General features: G+C 43.4%; 3 protein-coding genes across 3 annotated transcripts in view; 2 read left to right on the forward strand and 1 right to left on the reverse strand.

Annotated features, from left to right (window-relative positions):
• ELP1 (elongator acetyltransferase complex subunit 1) overlaps positions 1-11,985 on the forward strand; it is a 53,107-nt gene extending 41,122 nt beyond the window's left edge. Inside the window, exons 30-37 of the mRNA XM_036238372.1 lie at positions 517-579; positions 961-1,021; positions 2,408-2,521; positions 3,198-3,309; positions 4,439-4,566; positions 5,018-5,172; positions 7,282-7,357; positions 10,337-11,985. Of these exons, the coding sequence (XP_036094265.1) occupies positions 517-579; positions 961-1,021; positions 2,408-2,521; positions 3,198-3,309; positions 4,439-4,566; positions 5,018-5,172; positions 7,282-7,357; positions 10,337-10,404 (777 nt within the window). The 3' untranslated portion in view covers positions 10,405-11,985. The remainder of the gene's footprint in view (positions 1-516; positions 580-960; positions 1,022-2,407; positions 2,522-3,197; positions 3,310-4,438; positions 4,567-5,017; positions 5,173-7,281; positions 7,358-10,336) is intronic.
• Positions 11,986-12,696: 711 nt separating this feature from the next.
• ACTL7A (actin like 7A) lies at positions 12,697-14,146 on the reverse strand. The gene has a single exon (XM_016130008.2). It carries the CDS (start codon positions 14,123-14,125, stop codon positions 12,809-12,811), a length of 1,317 nt encoding a protein of 438 aa, XP_015985494.1. The 5' UTR covers positions 14,126-14,146; the 3' UTR covers positions 12,697-12,808.
• Positions 14,147-16,612: 2,466 nt separating this feature from the next.
• On the forward strand, positions 16,613-21,289 carry ACTL7B (actin like 7B). The gene has a single exon (XM_016130056.2). It carries the CDS (start codon positions 19,939-19,941, stop codon positions 21,190-21,192), a length of 1,254 nt encoding a protein of 417 aa, XP_015985542.2. The 5' UTR covers positions 16,613-19,938; the 3' UTR covers positions 21,193-21,289.
• Positions 21,290-24,080: the final 2,791 nt, after the last annotated feature.

Raw genomic sequence — 24,080 nt, forward strand, 5'->3', positions numbered from 1 at the left:
GGTTCATGATTAAAAATTTTTACTGGTAAAGGTACAAGCATCAAAAATGTTTGAAGACTAAAGATAGTTTATTACACTCATTTTTCAGTTTTCTGCAGGTTTTAAGTTTTTTGAAATAAAAAAGGAAAAAAACTTGAAAAGAGCAAATGAAACGTTTAGAAGATTACTCTTCTGGTGTACCATTTTTTCAAGTGTGGACTTATTAATTCAGGAACCCATCTAAACCTGCCGAATCAAACTTGGTGGTGAAGTTGGGGAAATGGGCGTTTTAACAGAACTCTCTGATGGTTTTGATGCTCAGGGATATAGGGAAATGATACATACCATTGTGTTTTTTTTGTTTTTAATATCCAGAGTCTATACATCTCCATTGTCTTTTGGATCAATATTTATTGAGCATGTATTCTAGGCCAGGCTCAAGCTAAGAGTCGGGACTAAGGGATAGGTAGAAAGGCAGATAGAGGCATATGGCATGCTTATGTCATTAACCTATTTTCCTTGGTGTTCCTTTGTCAGGATTATGAAGAAGCTGTACTGTTACTGTTGGAAGGAGCTGCCTGGGAAGAAGCTCTGAGACTGGTAAAAGAAGTTCAAAAATCCTGCCAGTGTTAGGTGCTAAGCAGAGTGAGAGTACAAGGGAGTTAGGGTCAGCTGGAGTCCCTTGTCTTCTGAAGGTAGTGAAATTAAGTAGTAGTGCAAGTTCCCACTCTAAGGATAACCAGTGTTTTTTTTAAACCATTTAAAAAATTTATTCTTGATGTTTGGAATTAGTCCTCTAAATCTGAAATATTATTGATTTTTATTGAAATGAGTCAGATTTTCATTGGCTGCTTATAGGAGGTTTGCTCCTTTGAAAAATATCCGAGTCACCTCTGAAAGTGATCCATTTCTTTCCAAGTATCTTAACTCTCCAGTGCCTTAAAGTTTTCCTGCCTAAAATTATTGTATCTTTCCTTCTAGGTATACAAATACAACAGACTGGATATTATAGAAACCAACATAAAGCCTTCCATATTAGAAGGTGAGGATTACATTTTAGATAGAATTCCTCGTTCAGAAGCGTAGAGATGGGGAGGAGAGAGCGCCAAGTGCTCCCTGTTATTACATCCTTTCCTCATGTGTCGTATGGAGTCACTCAAAATTCTCCAGCGGGTCTAGTATTTAGTTCTGAGTAGGGTTTTTAAACATGCTAAACTGTTAAGTGACAGCACATAAAATATTTGAATCTCAAAAACCTGTGATAAGATACCCGTGTTAAGAATCTTTATATTTGGGGGTAGTTGGTAAACGTGAAAGGAACTATATATTAGATAATAGTATTGTATCAGTGCTCAATTTTCTGCATTTAATAATTATATTGTGGTTATATTAGATAATATTAAACAACCTTATTTTTAGGAAAGAGATACTGAAGTGTTAAGGAGGGTGTGATTACATCTGCAGCTTACTCTGAAAAGGTTTCACAAATAATAAAATAATTGTATGTGTGTCCAGAGAGAGAGAAAGAAGCAGGAAGTCAAAAATATGACAGAATGTTAACAACTGATAAATCTGGGTGAAAAGTTTACACGTGTACATTGAACTATTGCAACTTTTATGTAGGCTTGAAATTTTTTCAAAATAAAAAATGAAAAGAAGAACCTTTGCAAATGAAGTTAGTGGTTCCTAACGAATAGATGAGCGTTATCAGTTCTAGAATACTCTGGTGGTCACTGACCCCTTACAAGCAAAATATAAAAGGACATCAGTTTAACTTACAGAAATCTTTGGGAGTCGGTTCGATTTTCAGCTCTGCCTTTTTTTAGCACAGTCTACTGTCTGATGTCTGGCCTTTCTGATATTAACATGTATTAACATTTCACTATGCCTGCTCCCTCCCCTCTCCATCCTAATTAAAACTGTGGGAAGATTCTTTTTGTATCATTGCCCTTAGGTACCTGTAACTGAATACTGAAAGCATCCTTCCCGACCCAACAGCATTAGCTGGCTCTTACTTGGATTTTCTCCACTATTGAGAACCTAGAAAAATGCTGATCGTTCAAGTGCATAGGCTTGATACCCATATTTAGGAAGTATTTCAGTGGCTTTTCTATTTTTGTGAACAGCTTCCTGTGTACTACTTTAGTTTCCAGTCCTTCTTTGAGTTAGGTATCAAATCTTCATTCAGTTGTACGTTTAGTAGTAGAGAGTTATTCTAGGATGATGTTGATAAGCTCTAAGATCTGGTTCCCAATCTCTAGTTCATTTTCTTAAAATGATGTAGGTTAATACTCATTAAGGAAAAATCTTACTTGCAAAACCTAGTAACCTGTTTTTTGGTTAAATTCCAACTCCCTCCCTCCTCCTGCTCTAGTTTTCTTTCTTTCCTAAACATCATGCTGAAATTATTTTCCATCTGCACCCCCAGCCCAGAAAAATTATATGGCATTTCTAGACTCTCAGACAGCCACATTCAGTCGCCATAAAAAACGTTTATTGGTGGTTCGCGAGCTCAAGGAGCAGGCACAGCAGGCGCATCTGGGTGAGTGTCACATGAAGACCGCTGATGCTAGGGTGAGCGGGGCGGCGCGGCTGACTCCGTCACCCTTGGTCTCAGCTGCTCATGGTGCCTCCTGCAGTGTGAGTGCGGTGTCAGGGGGATGTCTGACGCCTCTGTTCAAGCCCTCAGGGGCTGTGTGTGTCTGTCCGTGTGTGTCCGGAGGGCTTGGGAGCAGCGCCAAGCAGGAATGGGAAGAGATCTGCCAAACCTCCCCTCGCACCCACCCAGAACGCCTGACTACTGTGTTTTACAAACTGAGTCTCCCTGTTTCCGAAGTGTCTTTTGCTTAAAAAAGAAAAGAAAAGAAAAGAGAGAGAGAGAGAGAGAGAGAGAGAGAGAAGAAAGAGAGAGAGAGAGAGAGAGAGAGAGAGAGAGAGAGAGAGAGAGAGAGAGAAAGAAAGAAAGAAAGAAAGAAAGAAAGAAAGAAAGAAAGAAAGAAAGAAAGAAAGAAAGAAAGAAAGAAAGAAAAGACAAAAGAGATTTGATACTGGTGTACAGTAATAATAACTTTATTTAATATCATTTCATTTTGAGATCAACTTTGTGATGATTTTCATGCATCCTTAGATATGCCCCAGTTAGCTGTAATCCACTTACCCCATTAATGATAAACCCACTTTAGCGGGGAGTTTTTATTCCTCATCTGGTTCTTTTCTAGATGATGATGTACCTCGCGGTCGAGAGTCAGACCTCTTCTCTGAAACTAGCAGTGTCGTGAGTGGCAGTGACATGAGTGGCAAATATCCTCATAGCAACTCCAGGATATCAGCGTATGTATCATGTGTAATCTAGCACACTGACCGTGCCAGAGTGAATGGAGAGAGTATAGGTAAACAGGTTGGTTTTCCACCAGAACAGTACAGATGGAAGGGAAGAACATTCTCCAGCGTTATGTGGCAGTTGTGCAAGGGCTTTCCCAGCGTATCTAAGAAGATTACTTGGCATTGAAATGCGCTCTGCTGCATCTTCATGGCCTGTGTGTTTACACAGTGCCCAGGAGAACCTTACACTGGATCTTCAATTTATAAAACACCTGACTTTATTCATTTAACAAATATTAAGTAACTAATGTATAGGCACTGAAAAAATAAAAAGATTATGAAGAGAAAAGATTTCAGGCTTCTTCAGTTTAAAATCAGAATTGGAAGAAGTCATAAATATAAGTCATCACACTTTAACTCAGTTTAGCAATTTGTCAGAAATATTTATTGAATACCTGTATGCAAGTTGTAGTGAATGTTACCAAAAGCTTTTAAGAAGATGAGTTAGAAGAGCTACAGCCTTACTTAGGAGACAGAACAATGCAAGATTACATTTTTAAACAGAATTATGGTCTAGGGAATCAGAATGGAGATCTGTGAGGACGTGGGGGGCAATCAGAAACTGCAGGAAAGGCAGCTACAACTGGGCATTTAAGAGCTAGCGGTGAGAGTCCCAGACAAAACAAATGGCATATTAAAGACCTCCAAGGCAGGAAAAAATGGGATTCGTATATATTTTATTCAAATTCAATCTGATTTGTCTGTATCTTATTATTTAAATTTTGTTGCCTCTAGATTTGTTTTTTATTACAAAATTTAAGTTGGATGTTGTTCTGTTCATTGTTCTAGCTCTTATTCTCTGATATAACTTCATTTAACTCTGTATTTTAATAAAAACATCAAGGACAGACCTCACTTTTTAGAGTTTTCCTTATTACTTTCTGCCTGTAAGACTTGTTTCTCCCAATTTTGTTTTTTGTGTCACTTTAACACTTCATCACCATTTCTCTCAAATACAAATACCATCTGTAGACACACTGGTTCCTCAGAATGTTGGTGGCCAACAGGCATATTAATTAATGTTAATATGTGCAGCCCAAGGAGAGCCCCTTTTTAAAACATCTCTCATTTTTCATAGACGATCATCTAAGAATCGCCGCAAAGCGGAGCGGAAAAAGCACAGCCTCAAAGAAGGGAGTCCATTGGAGGATCTGGCCCTTTTGGAGGCATTGAATGAAGTAGTACAGGGCACTGAAAAATTGAAAGGTATGTATGCAATGCTGATGGATGATTCTTGGCCACAGAAAGATAGTAAATGGACAGCACAGACAGACAGAGTTTAGTAGATAATTAAGATACAATTTCTCCAACTTGAGAAAAGGAGAAAACCATCAGCAGAACCGTCATGTCAAGGCAAATTTCTGAAACAGCCGGTAACCTAGAAGCCACCTTCCGTTGGCATCCACGTGCCTGAGCTGTGAAGCCAAGATAAAGGATTGTGGAGACACTGCTTCCTGCTTGGGCCCCAGTGTGTTTGTTTTCCCTTTTGTAGTAAATATGTTGAATTACTCCAGCATTTGGGAAGAAAGAAGAAAATGTGGGAGATGGCAATTATAGTGTAACATTAAGTGTTTTTTGCTTGGGAAAGAAGCTATGGTATGATTTTAGCAGTAGAGCTGAGGACACAACTTAACACTCTCAAATTTCTTTTCTCCAGATGAAATACACCAGATTTTAAAGGTGCTCTTTCTCTTTGAGTTTGATGAGAAAGGAAGGGAGTTACAGAAGGCTTTTGAAGATACTCTGCAGTTAATGGAAAGGTCCCTTCCAGAAATTTGGACTCTCACCCACCAGCAGAATTCAGCTGCACCTGTAAGTTTTCGTCAAAGAGAGAATGCATTTTTTCACCATTTCACACGTTATTACTCTCACACATTCTCTTATAAAAGCCAAAACAAAAGACTTTCCTGTTCTTGCCTTAGGCTTTGTTTAGGCTGTCAATAAGATTGTGTATTTGACTGTACAGTGACTGGTACATGTTGACCTAGGTTAAGTTTGCTTTTATATCTCCTTCATGAAACAGCTGTGGAGAAGATGGGAAAAGCAGATAGGTGCCCCAGGCCTTCTTTGAGATCGGGTAGGGAGCAGAGAAGATAGGGCCAGAATTAGCCTCTCACCTCCCTGTTTTGACTGCTGGGTGGGATCAGCATTCTTTAAGCAAACCCTAGACAATTGCTTTTCCTTTGTTTTTTTTTTTTTAATGGGAAATTTGACTTGTCACTTCTGTATTATTATGATGAGCTTTCCTCATTATGTTGAAGGCTGTTAACATCCTGTCAAGAATTATAATGCAAAAAAAAAAAAAAAAAGAATTATAATGTATCATCATCTAGTTACTGTTTATACCTCTGCTGGTCTCCCACAACTCAGGCCTATTGTTAAGAGTTTTGATTTGGATTCAAAAAGGTGGATCTGTCAGTCAGGGTTCGTTAAGGTCAGCAAAACAACTGCTGCTTTATCAGAATTTAATAGATAGAACTGGTTAAACAAGAATCGGAGGACTGAAAGGTGAAAGGGGAACACAGAACCACTGGGATGGTAATAACCGTGGGAAGCCACTTGTACCCTTAGAAGGCTGAGCGAACACAAGGAAGAGTTTGGGATTATTTGAATTAAGAAGCTTGGAGGTGGGACCCTGCTGAGCTGGTTCTTGACCCTCTGAGGAGGGGTGCCAGCCAGCTGGTGCCCATAATTTCTGAGGAGGCGTATTAAAGTGGTTCTGAGTGTATAGAAATGAACAATGACTAGAGTGAACAGCTGCCGCAGGGGCTCATAGCTACTGCTGAGTGAAAGGAAGAGAATGAGGAGCAGGTTCCTTCTTCCTCCAGCCGTGTGTTCTTCCTCCGGTGTCTGCTGCTGGCAGAGTGTAACGGAGCCAGCTGCTCAAGGAGGAGTGTTTTCTCAGGCTCCCGGCGCCAGCATCATGAGCACCGCACAGAAGGGTGGGTTTGGAGCTGAGCGGTAGTTGGTAATCACCTCACTGGTTCAAAACACACACGTTTACCGGGCCCCCACTTGGTCAGCTATAAATGGGGTAGTACTTCCCCTGTACACGTCACTGGAGTGTTTTGAACGTTAGATAAGAAGATGGATGAAGAAGCCTCTTACAGACCCTAAAAATAAAAGCACTTAAGAATTAGTACTCCCACAAATACTTGAATTTACTATGATAGGTATTTTCTAGAAGAAATGGGATCGTCTTCAAAACTGTGGTAATTTTGAAGTTGACAATTCATAATCCTCCATGCCCTTCCCTCCCCTCTTCTATTTAGGTCATCTTAACTTCTAAGTCACTAACTTACAAGTCTTTTAGGGAAAATGACCAGGAAATTTGCCTTTTTGTTTTTGTGGATAAGGTAGTAATGGCCTATGTGCAGGATACCGTGAGTCACGTGGAAGTGCTTTGAGCACATGACATTGCTGCTCAGAGTGCACCAAGGGGCCGCATGCACTTCATTCTGCAGAACTGAGTGGAGGCAAAGCAGAGGGTCCGGCACGTGTGCACGGAGGCTTGTGCAAGCATGAATTCCTTGTTTAACCTGGAATATGTGTGCACAGTTTTCTTTCTGTTCCATGATATGCAAATATTTATTTTAATACCAAAATTCTCACAAATCCTTCAGTACAATTTAGTCTCTGAATTCTGTAATCTCTTGTACTATTCCCTCTCTTCTCAAGCAAGGATCAGGCCTATATCGTCAGTTTTATTTATTTTTTTTACCCCCATCATCACTTCAGTCTCCTGATACAAAGGAGATGTAGAGGTCTGAGGTGAGATTGGAGAAACTGACAAGTTAAAATCACATAGAAGTGCTGTTTGATATCAGTGAAAATGATGGGCTGGTGGGGATCTGGCCTTCGGTACTGTAGTCATCAGAAGTTTACGATAATCTTTGCTAAAACCGTCTACTTTCTACTTAGGTTCTGGGTCCCAATTCTACTGCAAATAGTATCATGGCCTCTTATCAACAACAGAAGACTTCAGTTCCTGTTCTTGGTTAGTATTTTTTTTCCCTTCTGTGTGCTAAGTTGAAGGAATATCTTTTTGCCTGTGTTGACAAAGTCAGTGGTAATAAGGCACGAGATTTGGTATTGATTACAATTTTCCTTAAATTTTCAGCTACATCTTTACTCAAATCAGTTTAAAACTTCTAGTGTTGGGAACTCGAGTAGGGTGGGGAATCCAACGTGATATTAAACATATAATTTTTTTTTTAATTGTTGTGACATACACTTGTCAATACAGTGGCAAACATTCTTCCATATAGGCACATCCTAGTTGAAGTTTGAGTTTAAACAGTCTAATTTACACATACATTTAAAAGAGTCTTCTGAATCATCATTTTGGGCTATTGGCATGTATGCATTATATCTCAGGGACATTTTCATAATCCTTACTTACCAGCTGGATCTTTTTAATCATCTTGAGAATTTACAGGAAGCAAATCCAAAGAATGTTAAAATTTTATCTCTATTTCCTATTTAATTATACCTAAAATGTTTTGTTTGACTGTTGTGGGGAGATGATTCTCAATTAGTATATGTATCCCTCACATTTAAAGCCCTTAACAGCTTTCATTTGAAAGTTGGTAGAAACTTTTAACAGTTCAACTTGGTGCCCGAATACTTGCCCTTCAGGTGGATCCATCAAGCATCCCCAGCCTCTCTTAGCATTGAAAGTTAGCAATATATTCTAAAATAATTGGCAGTTTTAACTACTTTTATTTGCATTTTCTAGCATGTGACAGGCAGTGTTCTAAAATTTTTTCATTTAAATGCTGTACTATAATAGCATTTTGATGACATCGCAAGCAGCCTTTGGGTGTTCAATTAAATTTAACTTTAACAGCTTATGTTTCTGCCTGGAATAAACAACTAATTATCTTTCATCCAGCTAAGTTCATATATCTGGACAGTAACTACTGTATCCCTAGCTCCCCTTCTTCCTGGAAGAAGCAGCTTCCTGACAAGCTGGTTTTGGTATCAGTCCCAAAACATACACTTATTTTTGAGATACTTAAATTCTATCTTAGACTTGAGGCAGTTTGGTAGTTTATACTGTGTCCAATCCAGCTTTGATTTCTGCTCCGTTTTCCTGGTTGCTGGCCTGTTAACTGACCTTTAGGTCAAGTCCAGCTGCACCTTTCCCTGGGGTAATATGGATGACTTAATCAGAGAGCACTTCCATTTTCCAACTGAGCCATAAAGAATAGTATTTTGAGGCTCCTCATTATCTGAGTGTGTATTATCCACATCCTTGTGGCTACAAGATCGTGTAGGGGAGAGATTCTCATAATGCCCAAACAGGCAGGTGAACTACTCAAAGAATTAGTCCCACTCAAATATTCCTCAGTTGCCCCTCCCCAGCTAACAGTAATAGTTCAGTACACACATCCCCGTAAGTGGCATCAGCGACTTGATGGGGCATTTTCTCTGATTGTTTCATGTTGACGATGCAGTGCAGTATCATGCAGATCGATTGCAAGTCTTGCAAAAATATAAGACTTTATAAAATGGATTAAAAATGTTATCAGAGAAGTCCTTAAATCATAGGTGAGTTAGACTTTTACAATTGATAACAAAATAAGTGCTCCAAATGGGAATGATGTGACTATCAAAGGATGAAAAGTCCTTGGAAGAATTGATGAAGCCCTCGAAGTATTTTTTTTTTTTAATGACATTTTGTGTTGTGAAATTCAAACATGGAAATGTGAAAGATGTCCTGCTGTCATACAGTTTGTCGGAATAATTCCTTTTCTGCCAAGGGTCAATATTTAGTGTTTATTCTTAGTTAAATCTAGGAATCAAATGTAGTTGTAGTTTTGCCTAATTTTTTTAAAAAGTTAGAATATTTTTATAACTTTAAAAAAAGTTTAACCACAGTTTAAACTTTAAACTTATTCAGAGTTTAATCACTATTTAACATGAAATTATGAGCTTTGTTGACAATGAATTTGTTTAAGTAGCTTTTTCCAGTATCAATATTCTCAACTACAGAAAACCTCCTATGGTCTCTTTGCCTATATAGTTTTTTATTCAGAGGAGTATAGAGCAGTAATTGTATGTGAGATTGTAAAACTGTTATGATTAGTAGCGAAAATCTGCATTGTACAGAAAAGTATGTCAAAGGAAATTAAAATTTTATAATTTCTAGCCGTGTATACATACATGTATTTATGTGTAATACGATAATCATGGTTTTAAAAACTTTTTTTGAGCATTTTTCTCCTATTATCAAATATTCTTAAAAACACATTTTAATGTCTATGTGGCTCATATGTACAGATGCACTGTCGGAAGTTTGTCATGAAAAATGCCAAGATAGAACATCTTTATGTATACATATTCTCTCATATCTCTGCTTCCTGTATACGATTCTTACTCAGATAAAAGACCCCACAAACCTGACTGAAAGAGGGCCTGGGAGTTGTATCTAACAGTGACAATATTCCCCCAGCCATCCCCCCACTTCATTTACTTTTTCAAAGTGGGAATGTTTTTAGTGATTGGTGTGTTGTAGAATTTTCTTATACACAGTACTTTCTTTCCATTAATTTTACTTACTGAATACATGCCACCACATTTATTTTATTCTTGTAATCGAAATAGTGAAATATACAGATTTTAGGTGTACGGTTTGATGAGATTTAATAAATGTACATGGCCTTGTAATCACCACCACCACCCATTTGAAATATAGAAGAACATGCTTCCACTTTGAATCAGTCAGTGGGCATTTTTTCTTCTACTTTCCCATGTGCCTGAAGTTGCAGTGGAATTCCTCTTCTCAGGGCAAGGCCTCCAGGCTGATTTTGCTCTGATTGGAGGTTGCAAGGTAACAGAAATATTAACTCTGGTTCTGATGGTCATCTTGTAGGTGCAGAGCCCAGGAGCCTAGTTTTAGATTAGAGTTACTTACTCAGCTCCCACCAGTAAGAAAGAATATCTGTCACAGTTTCTCTTTCTTTTCTTTTAGATGCTGAGCTTTTTATACCACCGAAGATCAACCAAAAAACCCAGTGGAAATTGAACCTTCTGGAGTGACTCTGAACCTAGTTAGGAAGGCTCTGGCTGAGAAGATCATTTCCTTTCCACTCCTCACTCCTCGAAGCCTGACTGTTGAGAACTAGGAAGAGTAAGATGATGATCGATGCTAGTATTGCAGAGCTGTTCTGTATAGCAGACATCAGCAGAAAACAAGCAATTCTATTTTATTTTATTTTGCATATAGTTATCATTAGTAGCAAAAGGTTAAGCTTTAACTAATATAGCATCATTTTGTAAGAATTATTATTCTTTTATTTAGTACTGTTTGAGAGCATATTTCTGGTATTTATGGTGGTCAGGAGATTGGGTTTCATTCCCAGTTACAGGTCTAATGCATATTGGGACCTTAGACAAATCACGTTACTGATTCATACCTCAGTTAATTGGGAATATTGTTTCATGGCTTCTACCTCAAAAATGTAAAGAAAAGTAAAATAGCATTTTTTAAATTGCTTTACGTTCCTGGAGGAAAGTAGTATAGATAAACAACCTTAGCTATTAGTGCTACCAACATTTGGTCAGATTTAATCACTTGAATAACTTCACCTTGAACTAAAGCAGAATAAAAAGCTAACTGTAACCTTTGAAATTCTAAGCTTTTCCATGCTGACAGCTGTTTTTTGTAATATCTTAACAAGTAATATGCTTCCAGTTATAACTGGGTTGAGTCTCCTATCGCTACAATGTCCCTAGGAACTGTTTTCACTGAGTGTGAATTTTCTGCTAGAGAGTTAGCAGAACAGATTAGAATTTCTGAAACAGTAGCATGCACATTTGTTCTAATGAGCAGCTTGTATCATATGGCATGGACAGTTGTAAATTACTCCTTTTTCTTCAAATAGTGCTCCTTGTAACATAATATTTTTGTCAGTGTCTAGGCCATTTCATTTATTTTTCTTCATGGTGCTTAATTGACCTCTGTCTTTTATTTTTTTTTTTTTGGAAGAAATGAGACAATAGTTTCACGGCTGATCATTAGGTAGGATTAAAAATTTCTTCCTTACTTTTAATACTAGAACCAGACCTTCGTTATACTGGTTTGGGATCTAGTTGTACATAAGCTAATAGGAAATGCTGCTTTTGATTCTCAGAGTATAGCTATATCCACAATTGTAATTTAAGACTTTGCCTAATATAGCAAAATGTTAGTTTTAGAATCTAGGTATGGTCACTGTATGTTTAATTCAACTTTTCTGTGTGTCCGAAATTTTTCACAAAATAATAGAAAACAAAAGAAGAGAGATATCCTGTTTTAGAAAATTCTACTTTTTGACTCATGCCCATAATGGATTTGCAGTAATTAAGTGCCCACACTGAAAGGTTGAAAGTGCTTTGTGACTCCTCTTTGGCATGCATCAATGAACCTGGTAACCTTCATGACATTTTAACATTATAGTGCTCTTGCTATGGACCATGGCAGACCCGTGCTGATGGATTGGAAATACAAGCAATTGTGTTTGTTAATAATTGTGTTACTTTATGGATTTGCAAGTTCCTTAAAATAATGTATTGAAGCAGCAAGAAAGAATTTGTGTGAATATGAATTACAATCAATTACTATTTTTCTCATCAGAGTAAGCTGGAATATTGTTCATTTGGAGAAGCAGTAGTTGGGAGCCGACTTTCTAAACTGAAGGCAAAGTCAGAAAATTCAAAGGGAAAAATGCAGTGTATGGGAAAAGGAGAAACTCCTGGGATTGATGAATGCTTAATTTGGGTAGGAAAAGTCTGTCAAGTTCTAGAAAAGATTGTTTAACTCTTTCCTGAAATTTCGACTTGCCCAAAGCAGGTTCACGCTGCAGTAAGCTAAAAGCCTCAATTATTTCGTTGGTTCCACTGAATCAGCTTTGCGCAGGTGCTCCAGATGTCAAGAGGTAATTTGCAGAGTACTCCTACAATCAAAGTGCGTTTTAAATTTACACTTTTTAAACAAGATAGGAGTTGATGTTTCTGTATCTTTATGAGTAGAGCTTAGTGTCATTTCTTAGCACTGCCACATATTTTAAAACTTTTTCCATACATAAACACACATGTACTTGTGTGTGTGTGCGCGTGTATACATGTGTACACATTTGAGAGATTTTTTGTAGCCATAATTGAAGAGGGTGTTTTTAAACGTAAAACAGATGGTTTTTAGTAATTTAAGTCTACAAGTTTGTGAAGCAAAATTAGCTCCCCCGCTATGCCACCCCATAAATTTGTATGCTTCACTAGACGATACCACCTTCCAAGTATCACCTTCACTAAGTCAGGAAATAGAGAAACACGCTGTCGAGGGGAACAGGAGGATCATTTAATACTGCAGAAGTGAACTTGCTGGCTCAGCTCCCTACTCGTGGGATGAGTGCTCACCCAGCAAAGCTGACACATGGCAGCTGCAGCGACCATGCTCCATCAGAATTCAGAAGCACCTTCTGTAGATGAAGAAAGGCCCTTTTTCCTCGTACTCAGAGCGGTGGACCCACAGTGGCTGGAAGCCCTGAAGCGATGCCAGGATGGAGCCACCTGTCCACACTGCTGTGTCTCTTTCAGGCATAACATTTACCTGGGGGGTGTCATTGGGACACATGCTGCTCAGCTCCTTCTGCAGACGGTTAGGGAAACCACTGAGCATAGTGCTCCCCCCGCAGAGCAGGATGTTCCCCATGAGGTCTCGTTTGAGGGCAATGTCACACTTGTTAAGGCAGGACACTGTCTGGGTGTGGAGGCCCAGCTGCATGGACTTGATCAGAGAAGGCTTGAAGAACATCTCTGAGCAGAGGAACCTTTCCTGGCATAGTTGTATATCCTGCCCATCTGGCAGAGTATACTGGATTAAATGCTCAGCATCTGGGACTTTCTTCTCTTCGATGGGATCCAGGGCCACAAAGCAGCATTTCCTCTTGATGTCCTCCACAATGGCCATCTGGTTCTCGGTGAAGTGTTTTCCTGAATTGTTCATCAGGCTCATCAAGTAGGCTGTCATATCAGAGCCCGCGTAGTCCAGTCGTCCAGTGATGCTGGGCAAAGGATAACCCTCATAGATGGGGACTACATAGGACACGCCGTGGCCGACCTCCACGACTAGGCCGGAGGTCCTTCCGTAGGAGTACATGGACAGGCGGGACTGATAGGCGATGTGCATCGCAGGAGTGCTAAAGGTCTCAAACAGCATTTCAGCATACTTCTCTCTGTTGGTGTGTGGGCTCAGGGGTGGGTCTGAAACCAAGACTGCATGCTCCTTTGGGGAGATCTTCATCTCTCGATGGAAGAGATATTCCCAGATATCCTGCACTGAATCCCAGTCCACAATGATGCCATGTCGCAGAGGGTTAATTAGCTTGAGACGAATCTCTGGATTGATGAGCTCCTGACCCACAAATGTCTCTTTGCGATTGTCCCCGGTTTTGGCAGTCTCCATGTAGGGCTTGCCCACTGTCGATGAGATCTTGTGGGTGGGCTTTGGTAGCCCAGCAAAGCCACATTTACAATAGCCAGTGCCAAGATCCACGACCACCGCTTTGGTCACCTCCGCCTTGGGCTTCTTGACCACCGTTGATCTAGTAGGTTCTTCTGACTCCAGATGGTTACGGCGGACCCACACTGCTCGCTTCGCTGGGCCATCCTTCAAGGAGGCAGTCTGGAGGACCTGTGTGTTCAGGGAGGCCTGTTCACCTCTCTTGGCAGGCCCATCCCCTATGACTGCCGCCTGTGGAGCCCACATGCTTTCAAGAGCCATCTTGCTCTCAGAAAGTTCCTTGATCCCACCGGCTTCAAGGCCTGAAAGACTTAAATCAGAGGGCAACTTGAGAATTTCTCCAACAATGACATCACTGATTATGACATAATCCAGTAACCTGGAGCTTTCTGGATACTGGGAAACTTTGTCCCATGGTAGGGAAGATTTGGGGTAGTGTTTTTGAGGTGACTTAGCTGCTTCTACATTTTGTAATAAATCTGATTAATCAATACCTGTTGAGTGCTTGCTATGTGCGAGGCAGCTGGGAATACGAGGCAGCAGTGAAAAAAGATTCTCTGCCCTTTTGGCGTTTACCTTCTAGTCAGTGGGGGTTGGGCAGAGACAGATAGTTTTACATTTATGTGTGTGTGTGTATATGAAGGTGCTAAGGGCAAAAGAGAAAAAACAAAGCGGAGAAGGGGGCTAAGGAGGGCAGCCATGTTAATGTGCCTGGGCGGGGCTCCCCGAGACGGCGCTAAACGAGGGCCTGAGGTGGTGAGGGTGGGGAGTGCCACATGTATGTTGGAACAACAGATGCAGAGCAGCGAAGGTGGACATGTGACTAATGGGTTAGAGCTGGCATTGGCAAACTATGGCCTTGCAGCCTATTTTTGTAAGTAAAATTTTATTGGAACACAGCCACACTCATTGGTTTATGTATTATCTATGGCTGTGTTTGTAGAGTCAATGCAACAAAGACTGTATGGCTCACAGAGTTGAAAATAAATATGACTACCTGGCACCTTACGGGAGAAGTTTGCCAGCCTCTAAGTTGGGGGATCCCAAGAAGACAAGTGTGGCTGGAGTGGAGAGAAGAAAAAGCACATGAGATGGGAGACGGAAGGGGCAGGGAGAGCGAGCAGCTCGCGTTGGGCCTCAAGGGCCGTTGCTAGGACTTAGGCTCTGATTCTGTGTGAGGTCAGAAAACACTGGGGAATTTTGAGCAGAGAGCTGACACCATCTGATTTAGATATTAGCGGGACTAATCACTGCTGTGGTCACTGCCAAGAATTTCTGTTTCACTTGTTTCTTCGGACAACCTGGAGAGGAATTTTTTTAGACATGTTTGTACACATATTCTTCATCTGGGTCATTGTGTCGGCGGTGAAATTAGACCCTACAAAGTCCCACTGACGAGAACACTGAGGCTCCTGGGTGCATCGCTCACCCACGGAAGTCGAGCCAGCAGGGGCCAGCCTCAGCTGACTATGGCTTCTTCCCAGTGGTGTGCTGTGGACTCACCATGATGGGACCCTACATATGCCTCCGAGGCTGCTCGGCCACCTGTATATCTGGTGCTGGGCATGTTGGTGCCGACACCTGCCGCTGTCAGGGTGCCACAAATCCAACCTTATGCTCTTCGTAAAAGAGGCATTCACTACAATGGTGTGCTTTCTCCTTTAAAGAGGTTACGGGGGATGCTCTTGGCTCCTCGTAGGGTGTGAGAGAAGAACCAAACCAAGTCTAGTCTCATGAGCCTTGTGACTCTCTGATGGCAACCAAGCTGTTATCTCGGAGACAGAGTCTCAGTTTCTTGGTTCATTCGATAGAGGATGAGGTAGCATACACTTTGAAAGAATCAAAAAGTACTTTTCTCTATGCGTACCTTCCTGAAAAACCGTTTACTTGCCTGTAGTATTTAGGGGTTTGCCTGGCCAATTTGAATTGTTTGACTTTATTTCAAATAGCTTATAAGGCATATTTAATTTAGAATCCTCCATTTTCCTTCTCCTCAACCCCGCTTTTGAATTCTGAGAAATCCGCAGCTACTCAGTACATTTTCACTGCCCTGGATTCCTATAAGATCCTGTATTAGTTTCCTATGGCTGCTGTAACAAATTACCACAGATTTAATGTCTTAAAACACAAGTTTATTATCTTGTACTTGTGGAGGTCAGTAGTCCACAATCAATCTTAGTGGGCCAAAAATTAAAGCATCGGGGCTGCGTCCCTTCTAGAGGCTCTCGAGGCTAATCCTTTTCTTGCCTTTTCCAGCCCCCAGAGGCCTCCTACATGCCTTGGTCCGTGGCCCCTTTCTTCATTAAATACCTCTCAGACCTCTGCTTCTGCTGTCACATCTCCTTCTCTGACCCGGCCCTCCTGTTCCCTCTTACTAAGATCCTTGTGATTCCTTTGAGGCCACCCAGATAATTCAGGGAAGTTAATCTCCCCATTACAAATTCCTTAACTCACAGCTACACAGTCCCTTTTGCCATGAAAGGTATCATATGTCTAGGTTTCAAGAATTAAGATGGAACATGTTTGGGGAGTGGCGCCATAGTGTAATGGTTAGCACAGCTGCTTTACACACAGAAGGTCCTGGGTTCACACCCCAGGTGGAGCCACGGACCATACCCAGGTTGCACCGGGCCCCTGGTGCACACCGTGAGCATGTTGCGGGGAGATGGTAACGTCCATAGGTCGGGGTTGGGAGTGCGGGGGTGGGGAGGGGCGCATTAAAGAGGGGGGGAAAAAGGGGAAAGATCGAGCACCTTCTAGAGCCTGTTATTCACCCTGCCACTCTACTTGTGCATCCACTCTACTTGTGCATCCCACTTCACTACGACACTCAAAGCCTGACATGTTCTGTTTCACACGCTCCTCCCCCACTGCCCATGCTCGCCCATCCTTAGCTTCCATCTCGCCCTTTGCGCCCCTTCTCTCCTCTCTGGGTCATCATCCAGTGGTATTAGTGATGGGAGAATGTCGAGACCGTTAGCTTCACACTTGTCACTAGCCATCTAAGGTATGTGTGGGCTCCCTGTCTCCGTTGAGGTCCCTCTAGGTGGAGACACTATATTGCCCACACTATCTGGGGCCACATTTTTTCTCAGCTACTTTTGCTCCTCTGGCCCAAGACCAAAAATATTTAAAAATGAGGCGATCCTCCTTGAAAGCAACCCTGAAGTCATCCTCTGTAGTGGAGAAAGAAAAGATTAGACTAAGAAACACATTTCTCCCTGAGGTGGTGTCCTTGCTCCCAGCTTTGGTTTTGGGGACACCACTCACCCTTGACCTTTGATAAAAAGGTGAACCAGTCCATTGTAATTTTAGCAGCTGTGGGAGGGAAGAAAGAATCTAGTAAGGGAAGGCCAAAGTAAAGTATTTCTTCTCATGAACGCAGATTCCTAGATCACACCTTAATCTTACTGAATCTGAATATTTCGAGTCTAGGACTATTTAGGCCTAGGAATCCAACTCTTTAATATGTTGACATTTGAGGACCTATGAGTCAGGAGCTCCCGGCAAAGAAAAGGATTCCTTGCCAATCCGACGAAGTGAGCCTCCTTTCCAAACCTCGGCCCCAGTGTGGTAACCCAAATATCAAGACTGCTCATTTTCCTCGAGGTGTAAAGGAAAGGAACTCCCTCCGAAGGTGGAGACACCATTGAGGACTCAAATCTGGATCCAGATCGTTTCTCTTCCTGAGCTCCATACACCACAGTCTAGCAGTCTGTAGGCATCTCTAAGTCAGCATGTATCAACTGGCGCTCATTGTCATCCCCTACATAACTGCTATTGCTCCTGCGTTGTCTATTTGCGAGGAGCCCCATTATCCGCCTAGTTATTCAAGACAGAAACCTGGAGGCAGTGGGTAAGGGATCACGTTGATGAAGGGGACATATCACTATCATAATCAGATTCAGTATTTTGAGTAGTTTGCCCAAGGTCATATGGATTATAGTAATGAAGCTAGATTTGAACTCAGGTCTTCTGAGTCCAGTGCCTTACTCTTCTTTCCATTCTGTACTATCTTTTTATAAAGAATGTAAGAAGTAGGCCCAAAGAGTCCATGAGCTTTGCTTTTGAATATCATAAGGGTTGTTACATGGAAGAATTAGCTTGCCCTGTACAACCCCAAAAGTAGACCCAAGACTATTTAATGGCTTCTTCAGAGAGGTACAGACGTTGACCCCATGTGAAGAAGAGTTCGTGACTTATAGCTGTCCATGTGAGATCAAGTGTACAATCCTCAAATTCTGTGATTCGTAATACCAGCAGAGTTTGGTGAGGCTCAAAATTAATCCTTATAAAGTTGTTACCCACATAATCCAGTTGCATGGTGCCATGTTCCCAGAAACAATTCAGCAAACAAAAATTCCCACAAATTCATAAACATTCTTATAAGCTCTACAACAGTATTTCTTGATTATGTCTTAAAATCCCTCTTTTGTTGGCTCTCCATGTCCCCTAATCCCTCGACTACTTTGTAATTCTCCCGGAAAATTTAGCCCCAGTTGTTTCTCTTCTTTTTCTTTATCACCAAAGTCCGTAATCTGGTGTTTTTTGTTTGCTTTGGCAGGGCGGGGGTTGTGGGGGCAGCAGTTTGGGATGGAAGGCCCTATGAGAATCTGATGAATTTATCTGTTCTGGATCACAGGCCATCTTTCTTTTCTTGGGCAGAGGTAAGGCATTCATCCTCTCTGCCTCACTATCCACATATAATCTAATATCTAATATAAATGTGATACTTGAGGCTAGAGATGGCACTGGAGCTGAGGGAAGACCTCAAATTCTAGAGTAAGAGCTTGGATTGAATTGAGGGTAGTTGGGGAACCAACCAGTTAGATTACATTCTGCCTTCTCAGCTGCTCTAGAACCTGTCTCCCTCTTCCGCAGCTCAAGTTTAAGCCATCATCAAGTCTTATAAGAATTTCTTCAATTTTTCTTTGAGGTCTCAGTGTATCACCCCTTTATATTACGGCTAAACATATCTTTCTAAAATCTTCCTAGAAGCCAAATCCGATCACTCTTTTGCTTAATGTCTTCATTGGTTTTCCAGCCGTCCTCAATTTAATCCAAGCTCGTACTCCTAGAGCTGAGGCCCTCCCTAGTTGGCTCCATGACCTTTCTAGTTTCATCCATTTTTCCAAATGTCTTAACTACTGGCAGTTCCCCAGCATGCTCCAATCTGAGCCTTCGCTCAGGCTGTGCTCTCATCTGGGGGTGTCTTTCCCTCCTCTTAACTACTGACAGATACATATCTTTCAATACCTGACTGAGCATCACCTTATAGGGAACCTTCTCACTCCCTCACTCCACTGAGCGCCCCCTCCTTTGTGCACCTCTGTACTCCCAATAGACTTGCACTTGCAAACTCCTCTGCATCCATTTCATCTTCTTCCCATCTAGAGTGGGCACTGATTGTGGCTAGGTCCCTATCATCTATCACCGAGCAGGCTGCACTGGGCCGGACCCACCACGAAACCCAGTAAATGTTGAATAATGGGATGAAAGTACTGTTGGGGCCTTCATACTCTTTAAGGAGACCTGGTGCATTAAAGTTGGATGAACTTGGGTTAAAATACAAACAATCCAAGAACTGTCTGCTTGTGGGCAAGTATTAGAATTCTGAACCTTCATTTCCTCACCTCTGCCATCCTCATGGGAATGTGTCAAGTAACATCTCAGGTGCCTGGTACAGTGCCTGGCTTACTGTAAGAGCTCAAATATGTATCACCCTCGCAGCCAAGAAGCAGTGGAGGAAAAGGTGTTCAGTCAGTGAACTGGGCATTAGGAGTGGGGACGTAAGGGAGACAGGAGGAGAAGCTGAGACTCCTATGTGCTTGGGTTTCTAAAACTGTGCTGGCCACCTGCTCTGCTGTGAAGCAAAATTGAATTAAGTGGATAGGGGTAGGGGTGATGGATCAAGGCCCCACCAAAGCCAGGCCCTCCCCGGGCTGCTGGAATGGACCAGTCCCCAGTGACATCACAATCCTCAAGGGTTGTCAAGACACTGCAGGAGGTGGACCCTCATTTCTCCCATCGGAGCTCTAGGATGTGGATGTGAGAAAGGTGAACAAGGAAGGCAGATGGCGATGAAGAATAGCCCGAGTCCCATGCCCATGGGCACGGCTCAGGGTGACCTTGGAGAGGCGGGGACGCTGCCAGCTCCTGATGCTGGCATCCAGGACACGGATTCAGGCGCTCAGCTGAAGACGAAGCCCAAGAGGGTGCGTAGGATCAAGGCCCTCATCATCGACCTGGGCTCGCAGTACTGTAAGTGTGGCTATGCGGGAGAGCCGAGGCCCACCTACTTCATCTCCTCCACGGTGGGCAAGCGCTACTCCGAGGTGGCCAACGCAGGCGACACTCGCAAGGAGACCTTTGTGGGCCATGAGCTGCTCAACATGGATAGCCCTCTGAAGCTGGTTAACCCACTAAAATACGGCATCGTGGTGGACTGGGACTGTGTCCAGAACATCTGGGAGTACATCTTCCACACAGCCATGAAGATCCTCCCTGAGGAGCATGCCGTGCTGGTCTCTGACCCCCCGCTCAGCCCTAGCAGCAACCGGGAGAAGTATGCGGAGCTCATGTTTGAGACCTTTGGCATCCCCGCCATGCATGTGACAACCCAGTCTCTGCTGTCCATCTACTCCTATGGCAAGACCTCAGGGCTGGTGGTGGAGAGCGGGCATGGCGTCTCACATGTGGTGCCCATCTCCGAGGGCAACGTGCTGCCAGGCCTGACGGCCCGCGCCGACTATGCTGGGAGCGACCTCACCAACTATCTGCTGCAGCTGCTCAACGAGGCTGGCCAAAAGTTCACGGATGACCACCTGCACATTGTCGAGCACATCAAGAAGAAGTGCTGCTACGCGGCATTCCTGCCTGAGCAGGAGCTCGGCCTGTCCCTGGAGGAGCTGCGTGTCGACTACGAGCTCCCCGATGGCAAGCTCATCACCATTGGCCAGGAGCGCTTCCAGTGTGCCGAGATGCTCTTCAAGCCCACTCTGGTGGGCAGCAACCAGCCCGGGCTCCCTGCGCTCACGGCCGCCTGCCTGGGCCGCTGCCAGGAGACTGGCTTCAAGGAGGAGATGGCCGCCAATGTGCTGCTGTGTGGCGGCTGCACCATGCTGGACGGCTTCCCTGAGCGCTTTCAGAGGGAGCTGAACGTCCTCTGCCCTGGAGACAACCCCACAGTGGCTGCCGCTCCTGAGAGGAAGACCTCCGTGTGGACCGGTGGCTCCATCCTGGCCTCCCTGCAGGCTTTCCAGCAGCTCTGGGTTAGCAAGGAAGAGTTTGAGGAGCGGGGCAGTGCAGCCATCTACAGCAAATGCTGAGCGGCGGTGCCCCAAAAGGCCCGACCTCGTGGGCGGGCGACCTCAGGCCACTCTGTACATTTACAGAATTTCCCATAAAATTTTAACACACAAATGGCTGTCGTCTAGTCTGGAATCCTTGCTCTAGACTGAGAGCAGAAGGTGGAGGGGAGTTGGGCTTAGACGTATCAGCATCTTCTGCTGCGCTGGGTCAGGATCAGCCCAGCTTGGGGATGGGGGTAAATGGTAGGGACTCTCCTCACTGACATCCCTCCCTCTCTGTCTGCCTCATGATGGTTACATCATCTCAGAGCCCAGAGTGTGGCTTCCTGTTCCATTAGCTCCTCAGGGTGCAAACCCAATTCAGTAGACACATTGCTTAATCACCTGTGGTCCAAGGAAGAAACCAAGTCTCAAGTTAAGTGACTAGCTTGGGTCACATAGTTCAGTGTGTGGGGAGCGAGACTCACAACCAGGTGTCTATGACTTCCGTCTCCTGTTCCTGCCCAATGGTCACCTTCCCACAGCGTCCTCATAACTTGATTGCCACAGGCTCCTCACTGCCGCGCCCCCCCCCCAATCGCTGCCTGCCCCCTTCAAAGGTGCAACCCACAGGAGTGCATCTCCTGAGTGTGAGGGGCCATTTCCACCCATTAGTGGCCCTTCCAATTCTGTCCCCAGCCCGAATTGCAGAGTCACAAAGTGGAGCCACTGAATCCAGAGGCTGTTGGAAGAACCAGAAGTCCCTTGGGAAAGCATGTGGTCCTGTCCCTCCTGTAGAGATGTAGGAACAGGACCAGGAGGGAGGGGTTCATGTCAGTGGTTGAGTTCAGGTCTCCTGACACAGGTCGTGATTATTTCTAGAAGAACAAACATGGTTGCTTTAGTTTGGGCTGCTATGACAAAGTACCACAGACCGGGTGGCTTATGAACAACAGAAATTTATTTCTTACAGCCCTGGAGGCTAGAAGTCCAAGGTCAGGGTGCCAGCATGGCCAGGTTCTGGCGAAGGCCCTCTTCTGGGCTGCAGACTGCCAACATCTTGCCTTGTTCTCACATGGGGGAAGGGATGAGGGACATCTCTGGGGCCTCTTTTATAAAGGCACCAATTGCATTCATGAGGGCTGTGGCCTTGTAACCAAGTCACCTCCCAGATGCCACACCTCATGCCATTACCTTGGGCATTGGGTTTTCAACATGAATTTGGGGAAGGGGGCAAACATTCAATATATAGCAATGATTCTTAATGGTTAGTAACCATTAAGCATTTACCAAGCATCTGCTATGAGTGAGGCCCAGAGCTGGAGATTGAGAAATGACCAGAATGTGGTTTTTCCCTTGGGATCACAAACAGTTACTGGGGGATTCAGTGGACAAACTCGGTGAGGTGACAAGGCCTGAGCTCAGTGTTCCTAGGGTGGGAAGGTGGAGGTGTCTTGGAAAGCTGTAAATGGAGAAGTGCTAGGTGTGGTGGCCACTTAGTGACTTTGGGGCAGAGGGAGAAGTTTTTAAATTTAACTAATTTTCCAATTACAGTTGACACACAATATTAGTTTCAGGTGTCCAACATCATGATTAAACATATACCTCACGAAATGATCCTCCCGATATGTCTAGTACCCGTCTGGCATCATACATAGTTATTACATTACCAATAATATTCTGAGGGAGAAGCTTTTGAGTCTGGTGAAATTTCAGTTGGTGAATAACTGTCTACCAAGAGGGTGGTTCCTGCCTCTCTTGCCACCCGTACTTCCTAACAGAACCTATAACCAGGGCCCATGACCAGATGTCTGCGGGCTCAGATGTTGGTGAGCTGTGTAATCTGATGGGCCGCCAACTGTCTCTGAGCCACCTCTTACCTTAGAAAAAGAGTCCTGATTCAGGACACCCTGTAGGCTGCCTCTGTCCTGGGCTCTGTGCTGGGTGAGCTGCAGACTTAGGAACGAACCAGACATGGCCTTAATCACCTAATGCTTTGTGATCTAGTCCTTCCCCATTGCTCAGAATTGGGCTTCTAGCCTGGATTTGGAGTCCCTGGGGCTGGCAGGGCCTTGGTGCTACACAGGAACTTGGGCTCTTTCCTGCAAGGAGGTGTTGCAGACTGGAGGCCTTTAGGCACATTTTTGTTTGGCCAGCACAGTGTATAAATTTTTTTCTCAAATGTGATTTCTTTCAGTGGGGCCTACATTCTTTAGGTTGCCAAGGTCTACCACCCTGATGTCTTCATATATACCTGCCACTGCAGCATCTTTTGCTTAATTAGCCAGCATTCATTTCTATTGCTTGCGACTCAAGAACCTTTGATACTACTAATCCTAAAAACCTGATGAAGTACAGAGAGGGAAAGAGGGCTTATATAGGAGGAAGTGATGCGCCCTAAATCGCATAGGCAGTCAGTGAGTGTTGCATGCGAACCCTCTTCCACATCCTGGTCTTGAAGATCTGCAAAACCATGTCTGTGTCTACTCCCTACTCCCACCTCGTCTCCTCTTCCTCACTCCCCACGTCCACAGCAACTTCTGCCCCATAGCCACAGCTTCAGTGCCTGGCCATCTCCAAAAGCACCCCTCGTATGGCAGGTCCTATAAAAACGGTAATCACTTACTCCTTAAACATGAACTGCAGGCACAGCACACTTAATTTTGGTGGAAAAATATGGGTCAGTGACTTCAGCTTAAGATGGCTGACTTGTGTGTATTTACTTCTTCTCCCTCCTAAAACTGAATTAAAGTGTTACTAGAGGAATATAGATGCGTAAACCCACTGCAAATGAGGACAATTGTAGGGAGACTGCAGGAGGCTACAGATTTCTACCTGATTTTGGCAGGAAGGTTTCAGCCTTCCGTGGGCAGGGTGTCCACGCCCAGGGGTTTGGTTTGGGACTTGGGAATACCAACCAAGTGGGG

This window comes from Rousettus aegyptiacus, unplaced genomic scaffold (genome assembly GCF_014176215.1).
Source record: "Rousettus aegyptiacus isolate mRouAeg1 unplaced genomic scaffold, mRouAeg1.p scaffold_m13_p_3, whole genome shotgun sequence".
In the NCBI taxonomy this organism is placed as follows: Eukaryota; Metazoa; Chordata; class Mammalia; order Chiroptera; family Pteropodidae; genus Rousettus; species Rousettus aegyptiacus.